The 26,686-nt window shown below is 39.8% G+C and overlaps 2 protein-coding genes across 2 annotated transcripts in view; both read left to right on the top strand.

The window, feature by feature from the left end:
* Positions 1-280, top strand: part of LOC100014932 (guanosine-3',5'-bis(diphosphate) 3'-pyrophosphohydrolase MESH1) — a 37,341-nt gene extending 37,061 nt beyond the window's left edge. The window contains exon 20 of the mRNA XM_056806256.1: positions 183-280. Within this exon, the coding sequence (XP_056662234.1) occupies positions 183-215 (33 nt within the window). The 3' untranslated portion in view covers positions 216-280. The remainder of the gene's footprint in view (positions 1-182) is intronic.
* On the top strand, positions 184-21,319 carry VPS33B (VPS33B late endosome and lysosome associated). Its single transcript, XM_007479320.3, has 23 exons — positions 184-288; positions 1,562-1,642; positions 1,833-1,894; positions 3,279-3,328; positions 3,562-3,629; positions 5,348-5,393; positions 8,361-8,455; positions 8,749-8,853; positions 10,025-10,121; positions 10,366-10,443; positions 10,659-10,732; positions 11,013-11,099; positions 11,489-11,579; positions 11,813-11,887; positions 12,155-12,219; positions 12,351-12,405; positions 16,281-16,327; positions 16,963-17,095; positions 18,325-18,398; positions 19,812-19,913; positions 20,088-20,163; positions 20,266-20,382; positions 20,959-21,319. The coding sequence occupies exons 1-23, from the start codon at positions 193-195 to the stop codon at positions 21,036-21,038; spliced, it is 1,854 nt and encodes a 617-aa protein (XP_007479382.1). The 5' UTR covers positions 184-192; the 3' UTR covers positions 21,039-21,319.
* Positions 21,320-26,686: the final 5,367 nt, after the last annotated feature.

The following is a 26,686-nucleotide window of genomic DNA, read 5'->3' as shown; positions in this document are numbered from 1 at the left end:
AGACCGAGGGCCGGTCCTGAAGGTGGTCCCTTCGGGGATGGGCGTGGCGAGGGGAGGGCTTGGGGCGGAACCCGGGGGGTGGGATTTTGGGGGGGAATCTGCCCAAGGGCCTGAGGCTGCGCCGGGGCTCTCCTTCCCTGCAGCTCCTGCTCGGGCCTGAACCTCTGCTTTGATCTCTACAGCGCCCCCACCATGGCTTTTCCTCATCGACCTGATGCCCCCGAGCTACCTGACTTCTCCATGCTCAAGAGACTGGCCAGAGACCAGCTCATCTACCTGCTGGAGCAGGTCAGTGCGCAACTGGCTCCCTCCCTGGTGCTTCTGCACCCTCTAGAAAAAGACCAGGAGGCCAAGCCCTCTTTGCTCTCGCACCTGGGCAAATTGGCCAACGCAGGGCCACCTCTCAGGGCAGAGGGACAATATGCTTAAATCAGGGAGTGGAAACCACATGGAGCTCTGAAGATTTGTTTACAAAAACTCTTGATTCCTTACTAAAAGGCATAAGTCGTTCACTCGATAAATATGAAGCGGTGTAGTTCAGGGAATGGTGGGCAATACAAAAACGCTTGCTAAATGTTCCCAAATGCATGCGGAAGAGTTGTAGAAATAAAATATACAAACCAAAGAACTATAATATAGGGACATCTAATAGTGCCCTTTGGTTACATCAGATGTTTCAGGAGTTCAAAAGATGGTAAGATTGTTTCAGCCAAAGTTTCTTTAACTTGGATGTTTTGATAGTTGATGTTAGGGTATCCCAGTCCAAAGGACCAAAGGAAACATGATGTATGGAAGGAGAAAATTAGAAATTTATCATCATAAGTAGTCCTGATTGCTAGGGTGTAGGCTATGTGTTATGAAAGAAGGAAATGTCTGAAAAGGAGCGTTTTATCTAGCTCACAAAGCTTCAGTGACTCCCTTTTGCCCCTTGAACACTCCTCAGGATGTCATTTAAGCCCTTCACAAAACATGCCTTCCACTTACCCTTCTATATTTACCTCCTTACCTTCTCTCTTAGAATCAATTCTGTTTTGGTTTCAAGGCAGAAGAGCAGTAAGGGCTAGGCAATGGGGGTTAAGTGATTGTTCAGGGTCACATACAACTAGGAAGTGTCCCAGGCCAGATCTGAACCTAGGACCTCCTATTCTCAACCTAGTTCTCAACCCACTGAGCCACCTAATTCTCTTTCAAGAATTCCACATTATATCTAAATTGGCCTCCCAGCCACTTCCAAACTTGACATTCTGTCTCTTGCCTTTATGCTTATAATGGACTCCTTTACAATTTATCATCTTGTGCCAGGTCCTTAAGGAAGTCTTTTCTGACTCTCCTAGTTGTGCCCTCTTCTTCCTTAAATTATTATTTCCTTATTTTTTTTACATGTTCCATCTTAAAATAGAATGTAAACTCCTTGACAACTGCAACTTTTTGTTTTTGTCTTTATATCTCTAGGGTCTAGCACAGTGTCTTATATTAAGTAGATGCTTGTTAAATATTTGTCAGATTTAAAAAGAAGTTCATTGATAACTTGAGAGATGCCTACTTTTTGTATCCTCTTCAGCTTCCTGGGAAGAAGGACTTATTTATTGAGGCTGACCTGATGAGCCCATTGGACCGAATTGCCAATGTATCTATTCTCAAGGTATAATTTTCTCACCAAAATTCACTCACATTAACTAATGAATGTTTAGTACAGCATATAGAGGGGGTAATTAGCAAAACTTTTTTATACCAATACCCAAGAGTCTTTTACAATAGGACCATATGTTTTCATGATATTATGTGCTTTTCAGAGTATTTTCATATATGTTCTCATTTGATCCTTTCTTTAGCAACATGAAGTGGACAAATTGTACAAGGTGGAAAACAAACCTGTCTTTAGTACCAGTGAACAGTAAGTTTCACTTTCCAGTGAGTCTCAATTCTAGTTGGCCCTTTTAATTCAAGATAATCCCTGGAAAAATCCCCTTCTTTTAGAAATCAGCACCAGAACCAAGAGTAATAGCTTGTCTATAACTCTGTAACATTATTTCTTTGACACTGGTTCTTCTATCTGGCTAACTTTCATCCTCTCATGCATAAATTATTAATATAGCCTTCTGACTTTTACTTGTTACTCTAAATAGCTATATTTTCTTTCTTCCTTTCTTCCTTTTTTTAAAAAATTGGTTCCAAGGCAGAAGAGTAATAAGGGCTGGCAAATGGGGTGAAGGGACTTACCCCAGGGTCGCACAGCTAGGAAGTATCGGAACTCAGATTTGAACCCAGGACCTCCTGTCCGCAGACCTGGCTCTCTTATTTTCTAAAACACAACTTTCCTCGTGTAATTTTTCTGCTCATATCTGTTTAATAGCTCCCAGCTACTTACCATTTAAAATTCGCATCTTAATCTAGCACTCTAGGCCTGGCTTTATCTGGCTTTCATCTACCTTTCCAAATCTATCTTCTACTATTCCCTGATACACTTTATATTCCAAGAAAATTTTTCACTATTCACTAAAAATGCCTTTTATATTCTTACCTTAGTCTTTGCTTATTTGTCGTTCAGTTGTTTCAGTTTTGTCCAACTCTTCCTGACCCCACTTTGGTTTGCCATTTCCTTCTCCAGCTCATTTTACAGAGGAGGAACTGAGACAAACAAGGTTAAGTGACTTTCCCAGGGTCATTCAGTGTCTGAGGCCAGATTTGAATTCAGGAAGATGAGTATAAGCCCAATGTTGTATCTACTGTGCCACCTAGCTGCCCAGCCTTTGCTTATATCCATTTCTATCATATAAAATGCCATTTTTATTCCTCTCTGCATCTCCAGACACTTCCTACTCTTGGAGGTCTAGCTTAACTTCCCAGTAGACTCTTCTCTCTATGAAAACAACAGCAATTATGCCTGTCATTTGGCTTTCAATTATAAACTGCCTCATGACATTTCTTATATTATCATCTTGCATTGTCATTAAACTTTATATTTTGTCTCCCTCAGCAGACTTTAGACTCCTAATGTCAAGAACTTCTTTGTCTCATCCAGAATACCTAGCATGGTACAAGGCACATTCTAGGTGGCTAGTAAATATCTTTAATGAAGTAGTGGTTTCTGCTAGAGAATGGATTATGATATACCAGGGCAGCTGGAAAAGTGCTTACATCAAGACAGTAGATCCTCTTAGGGTGGAACAGATGGCCCAAGAATAAAGGCAGTTCCTTTCTTTTCTTAATTTAATTACAAATTTCCTGATTTTATCACAGACATTCCTTCTTTCTCTCATATCTTTGTTTCTTCTCAGGTTATGCTTCCTTGTTCGACCTCGAATCAGGAACATGCGATACATTGCAAGTGAGTTTATAGTGGTGCTATGCTTATAGCATACCTAAGGGTGAGCAAGATTTGTTTAACTTGGTACTAAGAAATATTTGTTGGAAAGAGATATGATTTAGTTGGCAACATCTAGAAGCTAGTTGATTTTCCTGCCTCTGCCAGGTCTGTTCTGTCTGCCATCATCACTTTTCCTATAGAAGATATTCTAAATAGACTACTGATTAAGACTCTTGACTCCCTTCTCTCTACAGACCTTGTCAATTCTGACAAAATGGCTGGTCGAACACGAAGGTACAAAGTGATCTTTAGCCCACAGAAGGTGAGTACAGATTTAGTATAGAGACCAAGGATGGAGTTAGGTGGGATTGGGGACTAGAAAGGGTAAGAGGAAGAGTACCTATCTCCCTACAGAAATAAATTCCCTTCTCATCTAAAAAGTGTAGCTAACTTTAGATAATTCTGGAGTATTAACTCAATACTACTATCATATTTTTGGAGGGGTCTTATAGGGCCAATAATGGAAAACCCCTTTCACTGTAGATTCACAGAATGTTAGCAGGACTTTAGAGACCACCCAGTCCATCCATCTTGGTTTACAAATGAGAAAACTGAGATACATAGCTGTTAAGAAGACACCCTTCTTCTGTGCCCACAGCCTCTTCTAACACAATTCTGAAAAGCTTCCTCGTTCACACTGATGATTCAGCTAGACACCTCAACTTCACACTGTCTTATCATGTGTGACTCTGATTTCTGTCATTCCACACCCACTATAGAGTTCTACCATTAACATCATTTTAGGGATCAAATACATAAGGTCTTTCTGTTGCAAATTGAAGGCTTTCAAAGCAATGCCAACCAGTGTGCTTATATGTTCAGAAGAGAGAGAAGTTAAAAAGAAAAAGACCTTGGACCATAGTTCTCTGGGGTCTCTAATTGTGACTCATCTATATTTATGAGATTGTTTATTGTGCTACTGTAACACATTTTGAAGGAAAACAGTAGTGATTCTAAGTTCATCTTGCTATGTTAAGGAAATGAAAGAAAAAAATGATCCCTTTACTACATCTGTAGGAACATAATAAGGTGGTCACTAGCAGGGCAATGTGATGCATTAGAAAGATGACTAGACTTGAAATCAGAGAACCTTCATTTGAACCCAGCTCTTTTAGCTACCTATTTCTTACTTGGTAGAAGAAGACATCAGGTCTTCTTCTATAAAATGGGATAATAATAACTGCCTTACTAGTCTCACAGGATTGTTGTATATGCAAGGTGCTTTGTAACTGTAAATCACTATTTAAACATCAGCTTCTATTACTTTTATTATAAGGAGTCAAAATGAGATTAAGATGAATGAAAGATAGTGCTAGACCAACAAGAAGAAAGAGAATAAATCCTGAGGAATTGTTCTAATGACATAACACATATATGTATATATAATCAGTATGATTTCAGTGGACAAGGAGAAATCATTCTATAATAGAGATTGCTATGCAAGTTGGGAAATCTGACTTTTCGCTTTCAATTAGCAACTAAGTAAAGTAGCTTTATGACCTTCAGCAAATTCCTCTTACCAGGTCTCCATTTCCTTATTTCTTAAATGAAGAAGTTAGAATAGATGACTTCTAAAACTTCTTCTATTTCTAACATGCTTATTTGTGCTTTTATTCAGAGTTCATGGGATAATATATGATACTCTGCTTTATTGGAACTCATTGTAATATTTGACAATGTTTATATGCTGTTTTAAAGTTTACAACGCCCTTTGCATTCAGCATTACTGGGAAGTAAATATTACAGGTATCCCTGTTATCCCCATTTTACAGAAGAAAACCCTGAGGGTCAGAGAGGTTAAGTATCCTGCCCATGGTCATCCAGCTAATCAGTGTCGGAAGTAAGATTCCAACTAGATCTTTCCTAATTCTAAATCCAATGTTCATTCCACCAAACTATGCTGCCTCTAAGTGAAAAAGGTGAAAAAGGAAAGTAGAATACAATGTGGGGAAATTAACCCAGTTTTTCTTTCTTTTTCAGTTCTATGCATGTGAGATGGTACTTGAGGAAGAGGGAATTTATGGAGGTGAGAGATTATGGAAGTGTCTGGGGAAGGAACAGAGAATGAGGAGGAAAAACTATTGGACGAGCCTTTCTGTCATGAACACTTTGTTCTGTTGCCGGTAGTCTCATGAAGAATCAGTAGAATCATGGAGAAATGGATTAGGTTCCAAAGAGATAGTTTTGTGTAGTAGAGAGGCAGCATGGGGTAGTGTAAAGAACACTGGATATTCATTCAGGGGATATATCCTGGCTCATCTACTTATTGAACTTGGGCTCTTGGACAAGAAGATTAAATTCTATGGGTTTTGGTTCCTTTATCTGTAAAATAAGGAGTTTGGGCTAGATGAGCAGTTCTCAAAGTGTGGTCTGTGAATTCTGGGAGTTCCTAAGACTCTTTCAGAGGGTCACCAAAGTAAAAACTTTTCATAATAATATTAAAAGTGTTTACCTTTTAAAATGAAACTCCCTTTTTTTAACTACATATCTCTATGAGACCAAATTTTCTTCCTGTACTTTAACCAAAATAACACATCACAACAGACTGAATGTAGAAGCAGATATGAGAATCTAGCTGTCTTCTATTATACCAAATATTTTTTTTTTAAATATATTTTATTTGATCATTTCCAAGCATTATTCGTTATAGACATAGATCATTTTCTTTTCCTCCCCCCCACCCCCCATAGCCGACGCGTAAGTCCACTGGGCATTAGATGTTTTCTTGATTTGAACCCATTGCTTTGTTGATAGTATTTGCATTAGAGTGTTCATTTAGAGTCTATCCTCTGTCATGTCCCCTCAACCTCTGTATTCAGGCAGTTGCTTTTTCTCGGTGTTTCCACTCCCATAGTTTATCCTTTGCTTATGAATGGTGTTTTTTTCTCCTGGATCCCTGCAAGTTGTTCAGGGACATTACACCGCCACTAATGGAGAAGTCCATTACGTTCGATTATACCACAGTGTATTAGTCTCTGTGTACAATGTTCTCCTGGTTCTGCTCCTCTCGCTCTGCATCACTTCCTGGAGGTTGTTCCAGTCTCCATGGAACTTCTCCACTTTATTATTCCTTTTAGCACAATAGTACTCCATCACCAACATATACCACAGTTTGTTCAGCCATTCCCCAATTAATGGGCATCCCCTCGTTTTCCAGTTTTGGGCCACCACAAAGAGCGCAGCTATGAATATTTTTGTACAAGTCTTTGTGTCCATTATCTCTTTGGGGTACAGACCCAGCAGTGCTATGGCTGGGTCAAAGGGTAGATATTCTTTTGTCGCCCTTTGGGCATAGTTCCAAATTGCCCTCCAGAATGGTTGGATCAATTCACAACTCCACCAGCAATGAATTAATGTCCCTACTTTGCCACATCCCCTCCAGCATTCATTACTTTCCTTTGCTGTAATGTTAGCCAATCTGCTAGGTGTGAGGTGATACCTCAGAGTTGTTTTGATTTGCATCTCTCTGATTATAAGAGATGTAGAGCACTTCTTCATGTGCTTATTAATAGTTTTGATTTCTTTATCTGAGAACTGCCTATCCATTTCCCTTGCCCATTTATCAATTGGAGAATGGCTTGATTTTTTGTACAATTGATTTAGCTCATTATAAATATGATTAATTAAACCTTTGTCAGAGGTTTCTATGAAGATTTTTTCCCAATTTGTTGTTTCCCTTCTGATTTTAGTTATATTGGTTTTGTTTGTACAAAAGCTTTTTAGTTTGATGTAGTCAAAATTATTTATTTTACATTTTGTGATTCTTTCTATATCTTGCTTGGTTTTAAAGCCTTTCCCCTCCCAAAGGTCTGACATGTATACTATTCTGTGTTTACCCAATTTACTTATGGTTTCCTTCTTTATGTTTAATTCACTCACCCATTTTGAATTTATCTTGGTGTAGGGTGTGAGGTGTTGATCTATTCCTAGTCTCTCCCACACTGTCTTCCAATTTTCCCAGCAGTTTTTATCGAATAGTGGATTTTTGTCCCAAAAGCTGGGATCTTTGGGTTTATCGTATACTGTCTTGCTGAGGTCGCTTTCCCCCAGTCTATTCCACTGATCTTCCTTTCTGTTTCTTAGCCAGTACCAAATTGTTTTGATGACTATTATACCAAATATTAAAAGAGATTTGCAAGAATGTGTAAAACAGTGCCATGCTTCTCCCTCTTTTTTTTTTGCTTTGGAAAGTATTGTTATTTTTTATTTTAAAAAGTTATTTATTTCAACATAATGGGTTTATTACTAGTTCTTTTAAAATTAATTCATTTTTTAAGTTATCAGTTTAATTTTTAACAAGGTAAATATTAATAGATATAACCCTCATAAACAAAACTTCTTTGAAGCCCCTAATCATTTTTTTCCCTAAAACCTTTACCTTCCATCTTACAATAAACTAAGGCAGAAGAGCAGTAAGAAGTAGGGGATGGGAGTTAAGTGACTTGTCCAGGATCAAACAACTAGGAACATGTCTTTGGCTAGATTTGTACTCATCTCTAGTTCACTGAACCACCTACCTGCCCACTCCTTAATAATTTTTTAAGGTCTAAAGGGATCCTCAAATTAAAAAGATTGAGAACTGCTAGACTAGATGATTTCCAGGTCTTTCCAGCTCTAAATCCTATTAGTGATAGGAAAAGAGTCATCACATTTTGGGCTAGTCTTATCAAGGATTTTAATTGCAGTTAGAAAGGCAGCATGATATAGCAGAGAGAGCATTGAATTCAGAGTAGGGAGACATGGGTTCAATTTCCAGGTCTGACATTAACTTGCTATGTGACTCTGGGACAGCCATCTCTGTGTCTATTCTTCCATCTGCTGAATGAGAATGAGGATTCATTCATAATGCCTGCTTCACAATGTTATTCTGAGATAAACACTGTAAACACTGTAAAAAAGCACCCTGTGAGTGATGAGCTATTATGGATGACTGGGAGACAGCAGTAAGCATTTGTCACCTCTTGTAACTGATTGTTGTTATCCTTACCTATAGATGTAAGCTGTGATGAGTGGGCCTTTTCCTTGCTGCCTCTTGACGTGGATCTCCTCAGCATGGAACTGCCTGAATTCTTCAGAGACTACTTCCTGGTGAATGCAGAGTCCTGGGGTCTGGGGTATGAGGCTCAGGGCAGTAGACCCAAGACATATTGTTTTTATTTAAATTTTGCCTATAATCTGTGACTAAAGAGCAACACCATGGATTGGGTATTTAAAGGACCTTACCTAAGAACCAATCAGTCAGGTCTTTTAAAAGATTTTTCCAGGCCTCGTTTTATTGCATAGGAACATACCAAGGCTAACAGCTTAGACTTACAGAACCAGATTCTGAGCTCAGGAACTCATCACACTGTTTACCCTTGTCACTTGTGTGTCTTTTTCAGGAGGGAAACCAGCGTTGGATTAATACTGTGGCCCAAGCCTTGCACCTTCTCAGCAATCTCTATGGACCCTTTGCAAACTGCTATGGAATTGGCCGATGTGCCAAGGTAAGAGCCTTCAAAGTAATTCTTTCCTCATTCTTTTATTCATCCTCCTTGGTTCTGTGTGCACTTAGGATCATTGAGGGCATCTACTATGTGAGGGAGCTCCTTAACTTTTACTTTGTGCTCTGGAGCACTATCTCAGAATGAAAATTTATATTTCAAGTGAGAGGTTGGCAACTTGAGACTTCAGGGTTATATTTCTGTCTGTATTATATCTGTGTTATTGTAAGCATTTAAAATTAGGTTTTGTGCTAAATATGAGAATTCTAAAGTAATATTGTGGTCACCGATTTTAAAAATTGACTCTTAAATCACAAGTCTGTTAGCTGCTCTTAACAATTTAGTTCAATAGAGGTATTAGTAAAAGAGAAATGTAGGAAGGAAGTAGAAAGTATTGCCTAGCTAGGTACCCTATAATTTCTGTCTGAAGAAGTCCAGCTCACCAACTAGCAAGGACTTCCTCAAGTCCTGATCTTCATGTGGAATCGTGGTAGTCTTTTAAGCCAGGAATCCTGGTGGTGTCTTCAGCAAGGGTTCCACCAACACAAGCCTCTTCCTTCGGCTCCAGTCACTCACCCAGCAGGCCTCCAGTGCAGAAAGCTCTAGCCCAGCAGAATCCTCCTCCAGGAGAGTCTCTTCCTCCAGTCTGGCTCACCAACGCAGTACCTCCAAAGGAGCAGAAGTTCAAAGAAGAAGTCCCTTGGACAGGAAGTTCAGGACTTTTTATAGTCTTTTCCACATCACTTCCTGTCCCTTCCTCACTTTACAGGAAATAATCGCAGTCTTTCAATTTTCCTAGCACTGCCCAGGGGTGGGACTGCCTCTGGAGTTGTCACTCACTCTAGCAAATGACTTGCAAACTCTCTTACTTAGTGACAAGTAGGGGTACTTTAAATTCTTGATTTGTTTAGCTAAAAATAGGCAAGGGGAGAGTTAATCCTATCTTCACATTATGCCCTTGTTCTCCATCTATAATATATAGAACATTGTTATTCAGAATTAAAAGGAAATGGAATGGGTTAATGTATGAGCTCTTGGCTCAAGGACTTCAAGATCCCCATAAGGTACTGGCCAAAGGTCCTTTGATCCCTTATGCAGTCAGTGCATTGTATTGGCCTGTAGTAGGAATTGGTAACATCAATAGAAGTTTAAGGATATCTTGGGCTTTGAACAGATGGTGTATGAGATGTGGAGGGAATTGGAGGAAGAAGAGGAAGGTGAGATCAAAGGCAGGAAACCAGAAATTGGGCATATTTTTCTTCTGGATAGAGGTGGGTACCCATTTTATCTTCTCTTTTGAACCTTGGAAGGTATGGGAACATGAAAAAAATAGCAAAAGGATAGCAAAGTCAGAGTTTGCTATATGAATCTTGAGAAGTGGGTAGGAAAATTGAGTACTTGGGCAAGGGAAGAAACTTGGCATTGACTTGGTGTTGAAACAGTGACTTTGGGAGGAAGTCAGAGTGGAAGATGGAGTTCTGAGAACTCTTTCACCTCCATGGGCTTTGTTTTCAGATGTGGACTTTGTGACAGCACTCTGCTCCCAAGTGGTTTATGAGGGGCTGGTGGATGACACCTTCCGAATCAAGTGTGGTGAGTGTTGTTTCTTTTGCTTCCTGATGAGGATAGAGAAGGCAGTCTACCAGGAGCTTTTACAGTGGTGGATTTCTGGGATACCTCGAGAGCTTGAGGGAACTGCTAGTTTTCAGAACAGTACTAAGTAATATCTCTGGCAGCAGAAATTAGGAAGAAGAGATGTTGTAGAAGTCATTGGAGATGCTTTGTAACCTTCCCTTTTACTTACGTAGGGAGTGTTGATTTTGGTCCAGATGTGACATCCTCTGACAAGAGCCTCAAGGTGCTGCTTAATGCCCAGGACAAGGTTCGAATATAGATCTTGGGGAATTGGGGCATTGTCTGAATTCAAGAGCTCTGGGATGGTGGTCTATTCCCATATCAAGCAGATGCTTCCCACAATTCTAGGTATAACACAGTCTCTAGCACAAATATCTGTTAATTGATAGATACCAAGTTTCCATTAAAGAAGATGAGCATTGTGCTATATCTAGGAGTGGGGCATTATGACTTGATAAAATTGGGTAGGTTAATTGGAGTACCAGATGATGGTTCTGCATCTTGATGTAGTTATGGTTTCTCCACAGGTCTTTAATGAGATTCGTAATGAACATTTCTCCAATGTCTTTGGCTTCCTGAGCCAGAAGGCCCGGAACCTACAGGCACAATATGATGTGAGGCTCCAGTCGATTAGGTCTCTAATCCCTCTTCAAAGTTACCTCTTAAAACTACTTTACTTACTTTCTACCTATTAATATTATTACATGACTCCCATCTTCACTGCAAGCATTATACAATGTAATGGAAATATTATTGATCTAGAAGGCAAAAGACATGGGTACTAGTCTCAATGTTGATACTGACAGACATTAAGTGATCATTGTCTGTGCTTAAGATTCCTCATTTGTTAATGAGGAGGCTAGACTAAATAATAACTAAGTTCTTTAAATTCTAACATTCTGTGATGCTATGATTCTAAAGTAGAGGCAATGAAAGGAAATGTAGGAGTTGGCCTTTTTACAACATCGTGGGAAGATTATTACTGACCTGAGTTTCTTCCCAGCGCCGACGTGGTATGGACATCAAGCAGATGAAGAACTTTGTATCTCAGGAACTCAAGGGACTGAAGCAAGAGCACCGCCTGCTGAGTTTACGTAGGTTCCATGTAGAGGGAGGATTACATGGAACCAATTACCTGGTTTATCTAAGAAGATGAATACAAAGGATCCTTAAAGGGGAAACATTTGAAAACAGAAGTTGATTAGGGGATTTGGGCTAGAGAGAAAAATGGTTCTAGGTGTTGTCTCATTGTGCCCTTATGAGCAGAAAAAAAGTACTGTTCTGATCTTTTGGGGATGGTCTAATTTCCAGTTTGTCCTTCCTGTAGATATTGGGGCCTGCGAGTCCATCATGAAGAAGAAAACCAAGCAAGATTTTCAGGAGCTGATCAAGACTGAACATGGTGACTCTAATATACTTACCAGTATCCTTGTCCCTCTTCTGCTCTCATAACATCTCTTTCCCATAATCTACTGCCCTCTCTGGAGTCTCTGGTTCTTTTGATATCCCTCTTTCCAGCTGATTCTGCGATTGGTCCTTGCTACAAGCCCTGTGAACTCTTTTGTCTGGATTGACTCTTCTCAGCATTGGGCAGTCACAGAGATAACCCTACAAGTGTAACAGGTGCAATTTCCATAAACCCAAAGTAACACTCTCCAATTCCTCTTAGCACTGCTAGAAGGGTTCAACATCCGCGAGAGCACCAGCTATATTGAGGAACACATTGACCGACAGGTGAGTCCTGGAGTCAAGGCAGCAAGAGATTGTCTTATAAAAGTATAGTCTGCCTTGAGCAGAAGTTAATGGAGAAAAGCATTTAAGTTATAGGGTTTAAGTTCTCATCAACTTCTTCTTTTGCTATGTAGGTATCACCTATTGAAAGCCTCCGACTCATGTGTCTCCTCTCCATCACCGAGAATGGTGAGTAATTCCAGTAATCAGAAATAATAGGTTGGTAAAAGAGGAAGACTTTTTGAAAGACAGATATAAATACCTAAGCAAATAAAATACTAAATATCAATCCAAGAGTAGAACCACTACTTCATTGATAAGAGATCTCTGGCTCTGATGTGGTACTCACTGCAGTGGTGCAAATTTCAAACCATTCATCCACATATTTACATCTTATATAACTCTTACTATGTCCTCCCACAATTTCTTTAAGAGATCCATTCAGTTTGCTGTTAGAGGCCATCCTCTAGGGTTTTTACTGTCATATGGGTGCCAGTAGAGCATTTAGTCTATGAATCTGTTATCCTTTGCTCCCCATACATGACTGGCCCCCTTCCTTTCCTAGTATAAAGGTTAAATTTAATGGTTGGATGCAGTTTATTTACCAAAATAGAGGGGAATCACTAAAGTGGAGAAATGTGAAGGAGGTTAGAGAAAATACCTATACTAGTCCTCAGCCAGGAGGACTGGTAGTGAGTAATCATGTGGACTTCTCCAAGATGGAAGCTAGTCTCTTAGGAAACTAAGAAGGGAGTCAGCCTTTTCACTCACCTAACCAAGTAGTCCAGGAGTCAGAGTCTAAGTTGAAGTCAGAATTCACGATGTAGTTTCCAATGAGTTTCCCTCAAAGACTATCTCTACAAGACCTCTCCACCAGACTCAACTTCACCAGACTGCCAGCCCAAGGATTTTGTGGCTTTTATGGTGGTTTCCTATCCCCTCCCCTCTTCATAGGGGCCAATCACAGTTTCCAAAATTGTCACACCTCTCATCCTCTGAAGGTAGCAACTCTCCTCCTAGGATTCACACCTTTGGATTCACACGTTTCTGAGTGTGTGAACTCTTAAAAGAACTCAAAAGTTTCTGGCTGTTTGAGTTAGAAAAAAGGGTGGAGCTCTTCCAAGTGCCTTGCTGGCCTCTCACCTCTAAAGGTGTTAACTCTCTTAGGAGTAAGAGTTTGTGGCCTTCCCTTACTTTAAGGTTAAGTATGGATGTATTCGCTTTTATTGATTAATTCAAAAGCAGACAAAAGAGAATTTATCCTATCTTTAGTCTAGTGAAATGTTAAGTAAGAGTTCTTAAATTATTGTTATTCCAAAGTGTTAACTCCAATTAGGCAAAGAGAACAAAGGATTCCCTTTTCATAAGTGCAAACTCAGAATAGACAGAGAACAAAGAATTTCCTTTCACACTATTCACACCTAGATTATGGAGGAGGCACAGAAAAACAGAATATTGTTCTATCATTACAGTTACATTTTCCTGGGTAATGCAAAATCCTGGCAGTGAATGAAACTTTTAGGATCATTGAGTCAGTCCCCTTACCCAGAGAATGCTACATCTTGTAAGGACTGGAGTGTAAGGGGTTAATATCATAGATTGGACTATATTATTTAAGCATGGGATCACCAGGAATTTAATCAATTCCAAAATGATATTTTTAGCAATTTATTTATAAAATATAGAAAATGAAAGTGAGAAAATCAGAGAGAGGATATCTAACCTAACACACCAAGTATTTTGCCCCAAACCCTGGGTCAACCCAGGCAGGGCTAATTAGTCCTTAGCCAGAGGTCCTTAGCCTTGAGCTGAGGACCTAGAGATACACAAAGCCTCTCTCAAGAGGGGAGGCCTCTTGAGGCTAGTCCCTACAGAAAAATGCAGGAAAGGAGTCAGCCTTTTTCACTCACCCCATGTGGTAGTTCTCAGGGAAAAAATCCAAGAGTGGTCAACTGGAGCTCCTTCAAGATCAAGTTCAAGGCGAAAGACGTCTTCATAGGAAGTTCTTGGCAGTTTAAAAGACCATTCCTTTTAGTCACTTCCTGTGACTTCCTTTCATTTTACATGTACCAATTACAGCTAACGCTTTGCTTAGGACTGCCCGGGGCGGGGGGGGGGGGGGGGGGGGGCAGGCAGTCGATTCTGATTCATCACCTAATTGTATACATGGTTCACGGACTTCCCTCATTCAAGCATAAGTGGGGTGTATATGCTTCTGGTGATTAAATCCAAAAATGGGCAGGGGAGAGTTAATCCCACCTTCACAATCTCAGCCACTGAAAGATAAGAATAATAAAACTTCAGAGCTGAAATGAGAATTTTAGCAATCATCTCATCTATACTCTCACTCCCAACAAGGTTTTATATAAAAAAATATGTCCCAGGAAAAAAGTGAGATAACTAATCCATTTCATAAAGATTTTGATGAAAGGAGATTTCATAGCATTTTGTGGTAATTTATTCTAATCTTTATCAGCCAAAGTGTCTTATTATGGTTACTCTAAATCACTTTTCTTAGGTTTAAATCTGATTTCCTCTTATCTCCAAAGAAACTGAAAAGACTGACCATGGCTCTCTTTAAGAAAGCTCTTTAATAATTAAATTCAACAAAAAATTTGCTCAGTGCCTTCTATGGACCAGGCCCCTAAAGATGATAATCAAATGATCTTCCTAGTCTCTTACATCTATAGAGCACTTAAGTATTTTCAAGGCACTTTTGTGTGTATTATGTCATAAATCATAAGGTTGGAATGGTTTTCAGGAGGTCATTTGTCTGAAGAGGGAGTCTGTCTAAATCAGCAGATGGTCATTAATCTTGCTTTTATAGATTTCAGGGAAAGAGATTCTGCAATTTACCTTCTCCTGGTCTTCTTCTCTTCCCCCTCCCCCCAACCCCCATTTCTGCCCTAGTAATTATAGGATCTTTGGTTTTTAGAGCTAGAAGAGACCTTAGTAGACCTTAGTGGCTGTCCAGAGAAGGTCCCTTAGATGGAGCAAACTGAGGTATGGAGAGCTTACATGACTTGTCCAGGGGTCTGTCTCATGAGTCTCTGAAGCAGGATTCAAACACAAGTCTTTCTGATTCCATTCTGCCATCCAGTACCATTGGTTTTACTATTCTTTCTTGCTTAGCTCTTTTATGCTTTAGTATTCTGTATGCCAACTGCTTTTCTTTTTCCAATAAAATTCTTAACAAAAGGATAAACTGAGACAGGTTTTTGAGCAAGATAACATTTATTAGCAGGAACAAGCTACCTGTCAATAAATGGAATGATGACTTCCCTCCATCCATGACAAAGACTCCAAGCAGACCAATAGCTCCCCTTTTTTAAGCTTTTGGGGAGTATTGAACAAATAGCAGAACAGGGTAGATGACTTCATAATTTGAGTACAGAATGACTGGTTACAAAGCTAAGATGCAGGAAACACCAAAATTGGTTAGAAGTTTGGTAATGGAGGCTAGCAATGACAAACCCCACTTCCTTCCCAATTTTTCTCTCATGAGATTAAGAAGTACTCATTGTTGGAGTCAAAGTGCAAGATAAAGACCCAAACTTCTGGATGGCAAACCGAACATCCTTAAGGGATAACTTGTAGCATAAAGATATCATTCCTAAACTCCTTTTCTCACAAATTTCTTGTGATTATCAAAATTCTTTGAGGCTAGAAGAGATTGGTGATTAGCAGGAGAACTGGATTTCTAAACTTAGTTCATTAGACACCATCAAATTCTTAATTAAGTTCAGAGTCAAAGAGCGATGACTTAAGCAGTTACAGGACAAAATCAATTACTTGTAAATAAGACCAATAAGAAAATTATACAAGATTAATTTTAATCTTCTCATCTTGGTCCTATAGAAGACAAACTTCATCCTACAGGAGAAAAAAAAAAGTCAGGCAATCCTAGATTGGAAAATCAGTTAATAATTTAGGAATGTGATATAGCATTAATGATGAAATAGTGAATATTTTTTTTTTAGCTTAAGATCACTTAGTAGACTATGTATTTATAGGACACTTCAGCTGAGGCCATTTTAAGTAATCTAAATTATCTTCTTCCATAGGTTTGGTCCCCAAAGATTACCGCTCTCTGAAAACCCAGTATCTTCAGGTAAAGACTAGCATAGAACTTTGAGGGATTCAAGTTGGGAGGTGTTGGTATGAACTTTAGAGTTAGTTGAAGGCACCCTTTCTTGTTTCCCTCTATAATCTTATATCAGAAGTGAATCATCGGAAATGGGTCTATACAATAGCCTTTTAAGTGATTCAAGACTCTCTTTATTAGGCATTTCTATTCATAGGACTTAACTCATGATCTGTGCCTAACACTGTGAGAACCTATTCTGTCTGACCCATTACAGATTTCTTTACCCTTGGAGACTCGAGCTCACTGGATTTAGTAGGGTGGTAATAGGAGTTTTCTTTTCTTTAAGTCCTACTTTCCCCAGAAACTTCCATTGTAATTCTAATTCTTGGCCAATCTTGACTTTTCTTCCTTTTTTTCCACCATTTTTCATATTATTTATGCCATGTACTTGACGCTCAGTTATATTTAATTTCTTCCTATCTTGTATGATTTTTTATTTTCATGCAAACCATATCTAAAAAGCTCCTTGAGCACAGGTATTGTGTCATATTTGCTCTACTGTGCTTAAGGTATCTCCAGACACAAAAAATAAGGTGCAAAGAAGTTATTCTTTGTCCTTTTCCTTTCAGTAAATATTGGTTGGTTTGAATTTCTTCCAGAGTTATGGGCCTGAGCACCTGCTGACCTTCTCTAATCTTCGTCGGACAGGGCTTCTAACCGAGCAGGTTCCAGGAGATACTCTTACGGCAGTTGAGAATAAAGTGAGCAAATTGGTGACTGATAAAGCTGCAGGTGAGCCCAGGGAAGTGGTGATCACAGCTGCCCTAGACTGTTTGGTTTCTTCATTTCTTAGCCTACCAGAGCAGCGTCCTAGTATTGTTAGAATGAACTGAGGAAGGAAAAAGTGGTAGCATTTGGTCCCTAGCCACTCATCCCAAAGTTCACCTCAGGCTTTGTGATAATGCCTATCTCATTAAGATGACTTAGTGGGAAGGTGAAGGCAGCTGGGTAGCATAGTGGATAGAGTGCTAGGCCTGGAGTCAGGAAGACCTAGGTTCAAATGTGTCCCCAAATACTTCTATCTGTATGATCCTGGGCAAGTCACTTAACCCTTAACTGCATAGCCCTTACCACTTTCCTACCTGGGAACTGATACTTATATCAATGCTAAGAAGGTAAGAGTTTTTTTTTTTTTTAAGATAACTTAGTGAGAAGCAGCTACTTTAGAGGATAGAGACTATAGAGTCTTGGAAATGGGTAGATAAGAGGCCTGGTTCCCAGGAAGGTAGTAGTCCCATTGTGTGCTGCCCCAGTCAAACTATTTGGAATATTGTGTTCAGTTCTTAACTGCTATATTTCAGGAAAACTGAGAAGTGGGAGAGTGCCCAGTGGAAGGCAGCTAAGTTAGGTAAAGGGCCTCAAGTTCACCCCATATGGGAATTGGTTGAATGAACTTTGGCTATTTAGCCTGGAGAATAGAGAACTAAAGGGCACTCTGATAGCTGTCTTCAAATAATGTGAAAAACTTTCTTAGAGCAGAGAAATTAAACCTGTTATTCATTGTTCTAAAGGGCAAAACTAGAAACTTGAGGGTGGAAGTCACAAAGGCAAATTTGGGTTTGATGTAAGAAAAATCCTGAAAATTAGAGTTATCCATAAATGTATGGGGCCCCTTTAGGGGGAGTGGGTTCCCTCACTGGAAGCCTTCCAGCAGAGGTTGGATGATTACTTGCCATATGTGGTTGGGGACATTTGATGTATTCAGGTACAGGTTAGACTAGATAGCTCCTGATGTAGTTCTTAATTCTGAAATTCTGTGATTTGGTTTTTGTTGTTGTTTTCTTATCATTTCTTCCTTGTGAACTGTAAGGGGTCCTTCAGAAATGGCCAGTTCTGCTTTCTGGGCAGACAGTTGCTTCAACTACTGAATTTAATATAATGTCCTTGTGGTTTGAATTATCCATGGCAGTGTTCCTAACCAAGGAGCACTGAATGGGACCCAGTTTATATTTCTTCTCCAGGAAAACTCACTGATGCTTTCAGTTCTTTGGCTAAGAGAAGCAATTTTCGTGGCATCAGCAAAAAGCTGGGCTTGGTATGTCACTTCGGGCCAGATTCTTGGGTGGTAGGGAGGAATAAGCCTATAAAGCAATGTTTGCCAACACACTAAACATCCTAGTGAAACATCTTAATTCTCTTTTATAAACCACTGTGCCCTCTAGAGCTCAGAGCCCATAGAGAGATAGAGCTGAGGTGGGTACAGGGCAGGGAATGGAGGTGGAGGAGCAAGTTTTGTGATTTAGGAAGAGAGACCAAGAATAGGGGGGAAAGGAAGGAAGAGTGGTTTTGGTTTATCTATCTGTAGGTTTTATGAAGTGTAAGATTCTTTGTGAGCTGATAATAAATTGCCTCAGAAGGGCAATTAAAAAACACTGCTCTGGAGTATTTTGCATTTAATATTTTCATTCTTTTTCATTACCATATCTCCCTGTGTGATCACTTTATTTTAGTCTAACTTAAGGCATAAAAGAATAGAAAGCACAAAATGTGCAAGTGATTCATTCAAGATTATGGAGCAAGAGAAGGAAGGAACTCAGAAGAAAAAAAAAGATTTATAATGGCAGAGCCTCCAGTCTGTTGTTTAGTCACTGAGCCATAGGATAGACACTTGATTTGGTCTCCTCTGTTAGAGAAGTGCTTCTATTTTTTAAAGGGTAGTGGCACCCAACGGGTATTCCGTAGACTCCTGGGTAATACAGATACATGCTCCTCTCTCTTCCTAAGTTCTCCCTGGGAGGTTGAAGAATCTCCTAATGGTTATTTGCACTGGTGCATTAGCTGCCCAGGACCCTTTCCAGCAAGCCCAGAGGAAACGACTCTAGACACAGAGAGGCAGAATGATATGACAGGAAGGGAATTCACTCTGGAGTTAAAGGTCTGGGTTCATATCCCATCTCTGACGCATATGCCTATGTGACTGTGAGCAAGTTACTTACCTTCCCTGGGCCTTAGTTTCCTCATCTGTAAAATGAGAGGGTTGGACTTGATGGCTTTTGAGTTCCTTCCCAGCTTTAGATCAGTCATCTCCAAAGCAAGCATCTATTCAAACAAGTAACAACTCCTTCTTTGGGACTCTGTAACTGTAATATGTATTTATACTAGTGAGGAGGGAACATATCTAATTAATGGATTTAGGGTGTCATCTGTAACAAGTTAAGGGCTAATCGATGTAAAAATCTACTAGATTCCCAGTAATGGCCTACAACGTAGTTTTCAGGTAGCCCTGGGCTAGGGACTTAACCAAAGCTATGCACTAATTTTTAGAAGACTAACCTTGGAATATGGATTTTCTTAAGTATATTGCCTGATTCTATCTTTGGTTAGTAATGTGGCCCTTACAGAATTTCAGAATAAATTAAACACCTCTTCCTGGGGCTCCCAAACCGGTATGGGGAGGGCATGGGCTCAGTTGCCACTTGCTTGATGTGCCCTTATATGCCCAGTGTAGATCCCACGTGGGGACAGTGAGTATGACCTGAAAGTGCCACGCGACATGGCGTATGTCTTCAGTGGTGCCTATGTGCCCCTCAGCTGCCGCATCATTGAACAGGTGAGGTCATGTCACCTTTCCTCCCTTCCATATCTTTGTCCTTCTGCCATTTTTCCTCTTGCTGTTGGTTCTTTTCAAGCCCCATACCATTCATTGGGCTACCAGCAAAAACACAGTCTTGAGAGTGAGCTTTCTTGATGTTTCTAACTGAAACTCAACCTCCAATCTCACCAGGTATTAGAGCGAAAGAGCTGGCTGGGCCTTGAGGAAGTTGTTCGGTTACTCAACGGCAATGAATTTGCAGTCACAGGTAAGGAGAATTTAGAAGGGCAGACAGAATGGAGATGAGAGGGATATAGGGTTCTGGGACATCATGCAAAATTTGAGACTGAGCTGCTTTGTCTCCGTATAGACATGGTACCTGAAGAAAATGCCCCTAGTGATTCCCTGCGCCTGGTCCTTGTGGTTTTTCTGGGTGGATGCACCTTCTCTGAGATCTCAGCTCTGCGGTTTTTGGGTAGAGAGAGAGGTAAGAATCCTGTTGAAATAAAAACAAACTTGATTGGTAGTTAAGAGGTCAGTCTATTTTTTAAAAATCCCTACCACTAACTTCTGGGTATAATATCATTTGGAGGGTGGGGAGTTGCAAACAGAATAACTGTGAGGAAAAGAAAGGTCATTCATTGCCTTTATTTTCATTTTTTTACCTTCAGTTCTAAGACAAAAGAGTAGTGTGGGCTAGGCAATGGAGGTTAAGTGACTTGCCCAGGGTCATACAGCTAGGAAATGTCTGAGGCCAGATTTGAATCCAGGACCTCCCATCTCTAGGCCTAGCTCTCAATCCTCCAGATCACCTAGCTGCCCCAAGATCATTGCCTTCAGGCAGGTACCCCAGGGAGAGCTGTTTTAGTAAGACAAGGGAGTAATTAAAGACAGATTGCTGTGCCTCATTAGCTCTACTAGAGAGCTTGTACGGATTGTATGACAAAAAATAAAATGGCCCACATTTGATGGACATCTGTGGAGTTGGACGGCATCTGTGCCTGTCTAACAGCAGCAGTACCTAGGCTCACCCATGTGCTCTCTCCTGCTTTTGTCTCCTTAGGGTACAGATTCATTTTCTTGACAACAGCTGTAACGAATAGTGCACGGCTCATGGAGGCCATGAGTGAAGTGAAGACATGAAGCCTCCTCTCTGGAGGCTGACTCTTGAGATGCTGCTGTGGGCTCATCCAGCAAACTGTGCCCCTAAGGAGGAGGGAAGCTTGAAAGCCCCAAAGGTTGAAGATGAATGAGCTCCACCTCAAGAATACCCTTCCTTGGGCTTGCTGGGGGGCTCCTTGGGATCCCAGGGATTACCCTCAGGATGTTTCTGTCTCTCTACAGGACATATCATGTACTCCTGGGGGAAAGTTGTCCTTTGGCAGATCACTATTCTTGCAAATAAATGTTGTGCTTTCCAGTCAGTTAGCAAGCGTTTATTAAGTACCTCCCATGTGCCAGGCCCTGTCCTAGGCACCAGGAATACAAATCCAAAAAATTGAAACAATCTCTACTCAAAAGGGTTGTTGGTTGGTTTTTTTTAAGGAATCTAAATTTTAACAAGAAAGACAGGAGCACATATGTAAGCAAATGCAGGATAAACATCAAGATAATAGATTTTCCCCCACCAGCAGTTAGGGGAATCAAGAAAGGCTTCATGTTTAGACCTTCCCTGAGTGGGAATCACTGGCAGTGCTGTGTAGGATGGCTGAGGCTGGTGAGAGACCAGGCAGGGAGACCAGGCAAGAGGCTGTTGCCAAGACTGTGGCCATTTGGTAGGCTTTGTTGTTAGCTCTTCAACCCTGCTCTACTCTTTCTGACCCAATGGACTAGAGCTCAGCAGGCCTTTCTGCTCTTCACTTTCCCTGGCAGCCTATCATTGCTTCTCTAAATCTGTTCATTACTTACATGACACTATCCATCTCCTCAGTCTTTCCTTTCTGCCTTTGCTTTCAGTCTTTTGTTATATGGCCAAAATAGTTAAGCTTCAACTTCAGTATTTGTCTTTCCAATGAATAGTCAGTGATTATTAAAATATTATTATTATTATTTTTAACCTTTACCTTCCATCTTGGAACCAATACTGTGTATTGGCTCCAAGGCAGAAGAGTGGTAAGGGCTAGGCAATAGGGGTTAAGTGACTTGCCCAGGGTCACACAGCTGAGAAGTGTCTGAGGCCAGATTTGAACCCAGGAGTTCCTGTCTCTAGGTCTGGCTCTCAATCCACTGAGCTACCAAGCTGCCCCCTAAAATATTATTTTAAGAATGTACCATTTGCTGAGATGTAGAAAAAAAGATCTAAAGACCTACAAAGGAAAAACATGGTCTTGACTCTCAAAGATTTTCTTTTCAAATGGTATAAAAAGTAAACCAGAAGAGGGATTAAATTGAATTCCTTCTCCTAAAACCAATGTCACAAAGTTCAATCCATTTTTCCTTCAGAACATATCTGATTCTTATTCTGCTTCTTTCCCTGGGTTAGTCTTTCTATTTCTCTCACTGTCACTGTCTAAAACTGAAAAATCCTGGATGCTGCTCACCAGTACAAACTCCTTATTATAGGCAGAACTATTTTCCTGTCTTCCTGCTATCAGGTGCCTATTTTAGCTTTTTAAGCCTTTGCTGTCCCCCATCATGACTTGATAGATCATCTCCCTAACTCTGTAAATCTGACCCATCCTTCCAGGCCCGGCTAAAGTCTTATCTCTTCTATAAAGCCTTCCCCAAATATTCTGACCCATGACACGGGGTCTATATTTAGAAATGTAAAATTTTCAGTAGTGTTTATACTTTTAGTGGGGAAAACCTTGGAAAGAGAGAACAAAACTTTTGGAAAAAGCTGGAATATCAGACTTATTTTTAACAACCCTTACCTTGGATTCAATACTAAGTATTGGTTCCAAGGTAGAAGGGCTGTAAGGGCTGGGCAGTTGAGGTTAAGTGACTTGTCATGTAGGTGATACATAGCCAAGAAGTATCCAAGGTCACATTTGAACCCTGGACCTCCCAACTCTAAGCCTGGCACTCTATTCACTGAGCCATTTACCTATCCCCAGATTTATTTTTGTATTTTTTATGGATCTAATAACTTAGCACCATAAAAAATATGTTAAACAATTTGGTGTGCTCCACAAATTATGTTTCATAAAGTTAAAGAGCTATAAAGCCTGGAAAAATTGTTTTGAAAAGCCAGAAAGTCATCCTAAAAAAGTTGCCTTCCCTGCCCCTCTGCCCCTTTCATCTTCAAATAGTCCTCTCATTTCAACACAATCGTTGATCAACTAGCAGGTATCTGGGTTATCTGGGAGAAGGAATGAGTAAAGGAATATTTACTAAGTCCTTACTATGGGTAAAATGTTGTCCTAAGTCCTCAGGATACAAGGAGAAAACTTGACAATTCTTGACTCATGAAGTTCACAATCCAACAGTGAGAAACGGTGTGCATGTACGTGTGCATTTATGTATGTGTGTATACTTATGTACACACCTATTTAGGTGGTTTCAGCAAGTAGGTCAAAAACCCGGTAATTGTGAGAGGAACCCCTAAGGAACAATTTGGGCCAATGTTTTGACTAAATGTAAGGGCAGCTTTGTGATGCAGCGACTAGAACTGAGGGTGTGAGTGAGGAAACTGAAGCAGACAGGGTGAAGGGACTGGCCTGGTAAGTGTCTCAGGTCAGAATGAAACTCAGGAAGATGAGTCTTCCTGCTTCCAAGCTCTCTCCACTGGGCCAGCTGGGCTGCCCCAAAGGGCACGCCTGCCACTTGTCTTTGCTGCTCTGCCTTGTTCCTAGAGGTTCCTAGAAGTCCACAGACAGAGGCCTTCCCACGGGTTTCTGAAACCTTACTAGCCTTCCTCGTTTCTTTCAATTCTCCACCGCCATAGAAAGCGATGCCACACACATTTGTGTACACCTGGCTCCTTTGGGAAAAGCTTCCTCGCTGCCAACTCTGTGTTGCTGTGCCCATATTACTTGGGTTAGGTGTTTGCATTTTAAATGTTTTATGGCAAATTGATGAATTAAATTCTTCTTGAAGTGATTTCAGGCACCATCAGGTAGGTAAAAAGAAATTGTTTTAGACGGGGAAGCTCAAGAATTCACTATAGCATGAGATGACTCCAAAAGGCAACGCCTGATAGAGGTCTATGGCAAAGGTCTGGAGGAAGAAATGATCTCTCCCAACTTGTTCATGTCAGACTCAGTAGGGACGCTAAATCGACACAGTCTCCCCAGAATACGGCTAAATTATACTTTGTTGTGTCATTCATAGTTTTTCAGTTATCTGTCTCTTTGTGACCCCATTCAGGGTTTTCTTGGCAAAGATCCTGGAGTGCTTTCCCATTTCCTTCTCCAGCTCCTTTTACAGAGGAGAAAACGGAGGCAAAGGAGGTGAAGTGACTTGACCAAGGTCACACAGTTGGTGTCTGGGGCCACGTTTGCACATAGGAAAACGTCTTCTTGACCCCAGACCCAGTACTCTATCCACTTTGCCATTTAGATGCCTTAATTTATAAACCTAGGGGGCAGCTGGCTCATTGCCTCGCCCTCGCCACTCTTCTGCTTTGGAACCAGTACACCATATGGATTCTTAAGATGGAAGGGAGGGGTTTAAAAATTATAGAGCATTTAATCTTCAATATTCTGTTTTGGACCAAATGGTAGATTGTAAAAACAAAAGATTTCCATGAACAAATGGACAGTACTTGCCTAGGCTTTGTCTATTTCTATTTGGCTTTTCAAAGTGAAACACAGAATGAGAAGGCTAGAAACAGCTGGTGAAAAAAAACCAGCTAGTGAATTCTGTAGCTCAGTTTTGTGGCATTTCAAGAGAGTTTCTTTCTGAACACCTTCCATCCCTGAGAAGTAGGTAAAGATGGAGCTGCTGTGTTCTGGGAAGACCTGCAAACAGATATCCTATCAGGAGCCAATTGAATTCAAATTAGATCAAGCTGATTGATCTTTCCTGTGTGCTAAAGCTTCAAGTTCCCTTACAGAAAACTTTTTAGTGATTAGAAAATGATGCCACTGTCTTAAGAGTTTTCAAAGGTATCACACCCCTGCTAGCACTGCATGTTTCCTCAAAGAGTGAAGAAGATGCATGCATGGCCAGAGCAATCTTTTTTTGTTCAATCAGAACAGTGTATTATTTTGCTAGAACAGCCCTATTTTGTGACTGGATGATTGTAGAGCTCTCTCTAAGGAGCATTAGTGCCTTTTTGCAATGCAGATTGTATAGTTATATATTCGTGTATCAGAATATGTTAGAATCAATATAATGCATAATGCTATATTTTACATGGCATATAATTATGAATTATATACAGTTATACAATATATCAGATATTGTGCATTACACATTATATTGTTATATATTAGATAGTATATGTATATTTGCTCTTTTCTTGTCTCTCAGAATTAAATGACATACCAGTTGTTATTCAGAACAAAACATGCTATTAGAAATTTCAGGGGTAGCTGGGTAGCTCAGTGGATTGAGAGCCAGACCTAGAGACAGGAACTCCTGGGTTCAAATATGACCTCAGACACTTCTTAGCTGTGTGACCCTGGGCAAGTCACTTAACTCCCATTGCCTAGCCTTTACTGTTCTTCTGCCTTAGAACCAATACACAGTATTGATTCTAAGATGGAAGGTAAGGGTTTAAAATTTTTTTTCTTGAGAAAGCTAGTCCATTATGCATAAACCCTATAGGATTTCAATATTATATCAATAATGATGCAATTTTTAAAGTTTTTTGGACCTGGAATTCTATTCTAAATTAAATAATAAGCAGGGCTTGTATAAAATTCTAGCCTTGCTTTATGTCTCCCTGACATATTACAAATTCTTAAAACAGTAAGATATTCCTCAGTCTGCCTCCAAATTTATTTTGATAGAATAAAATGAATCAAGGAAGAAAGAGTAGAAAATATTTTGAATGCTGCTGTCAGATTAATCCAGCATTTATTAAATACATATTCTACCACAGGTGCTCTGCTAAGCTTTGGGGATCCATATCCAAAAGTGGGCAGCCCCTGTTTTACATTCAGTGGGAGGTAGGGGTAGGATGGGAAAAAGAGACTCTGGTGCAAAGGCTTAGCTTTTTAACTTTTGATTTTAATTGAACAAACAAAAAATTAATCCCACATGGATTTAATTGATTTTTTCTAATTCTATAAAAAACATTTTTTGGAAGTTTGATAGGTATGGAACTGAATAAGTAAATTAGTTTAGGTAGGATTGTCATTTTTATTATATTAGCTCATTCTAAAATTAATGTTTTTCTAATTGTTTAGATCTACCTTTATTTGTGTGAAAAGTATTTTTGTGTTCATGTAATTCCTGAGTTTGTCTTGGCAGATAGATTCCCAAATATTTTATATTACCTAGAGTGATTTCAAATGGAGTTTCTCTTTCTAACTCTTGCTGCTGATTTTTATTGGAAATAAATAGCAATACTGATGATTTATGTGGATTTATTTTGTATCCTGCAACTTAGCTAAAATTATTATTTCCATTAGCTTTTTAGTTGATTTTCTCCGCTTCTTTAAGTATACCATCATATCATCTGCAAAGAATGATAGTATAGTTTCCTCCTTTTGATTTCTTTTTCTTCTCTAATTGCTAGAGCTAGCATTTCTAGTACAATATTAAATAATAATGGTGATAATGGGCATCCTTGGTTCACTCTTGATCTTAGTGGGAAGGCTCCTAACTTATTCGCATTATAGATGATACTTGCTGATGGTTTCAAATAAATACTGTTTATTATTTTGAGGAAAGGCCCTTCT

Source organism: Monodelphis domestica, chromosome 1 (assembly GCF_027887165.1).
Source record: "Monodelphis domestica isolate mMonDom1 chromosome 1, mMonDom1.pri, whole genome shotgun sequence".
Classification (NCBI taxonomy): domain Eukaryota; kingdom Metazoa; phylum Chordata; class Mammalia; order Didelphimorphia; family Didelphidae; genus Monodelphis; species Monodelphis domestica.
Note: the sequence above shows the minus strand (reverse complement) of the source record. Positions and strands in the feature narration are given on the sequence as shown.

Excerpts from the sequence above, each read along its gene's own strand:
- VPS33B (XM_007479320.3), top strand. The coding sequence starts at position 193 with ATGGCTTTTCCTCATCGACCTGATGCCCCCGAGCTACCTGACTTCTCC. Across the intron at positions 11,580-11,812 it reads GCACCGCCTGCTGAGTTTAC|ATATTGGGGCCTGCGAGTCC; the intron begins GTAGGTTCCATG and ends TCCTTCCTGTAG. Across the intron at positions 20,164-20,265 it reads CAATGAATTTGCAGTCACAG|ACATGGTACCTGAAGAAAAT; the intron begins GTAAGGAGAATT and ends GTCTCCGTATAG.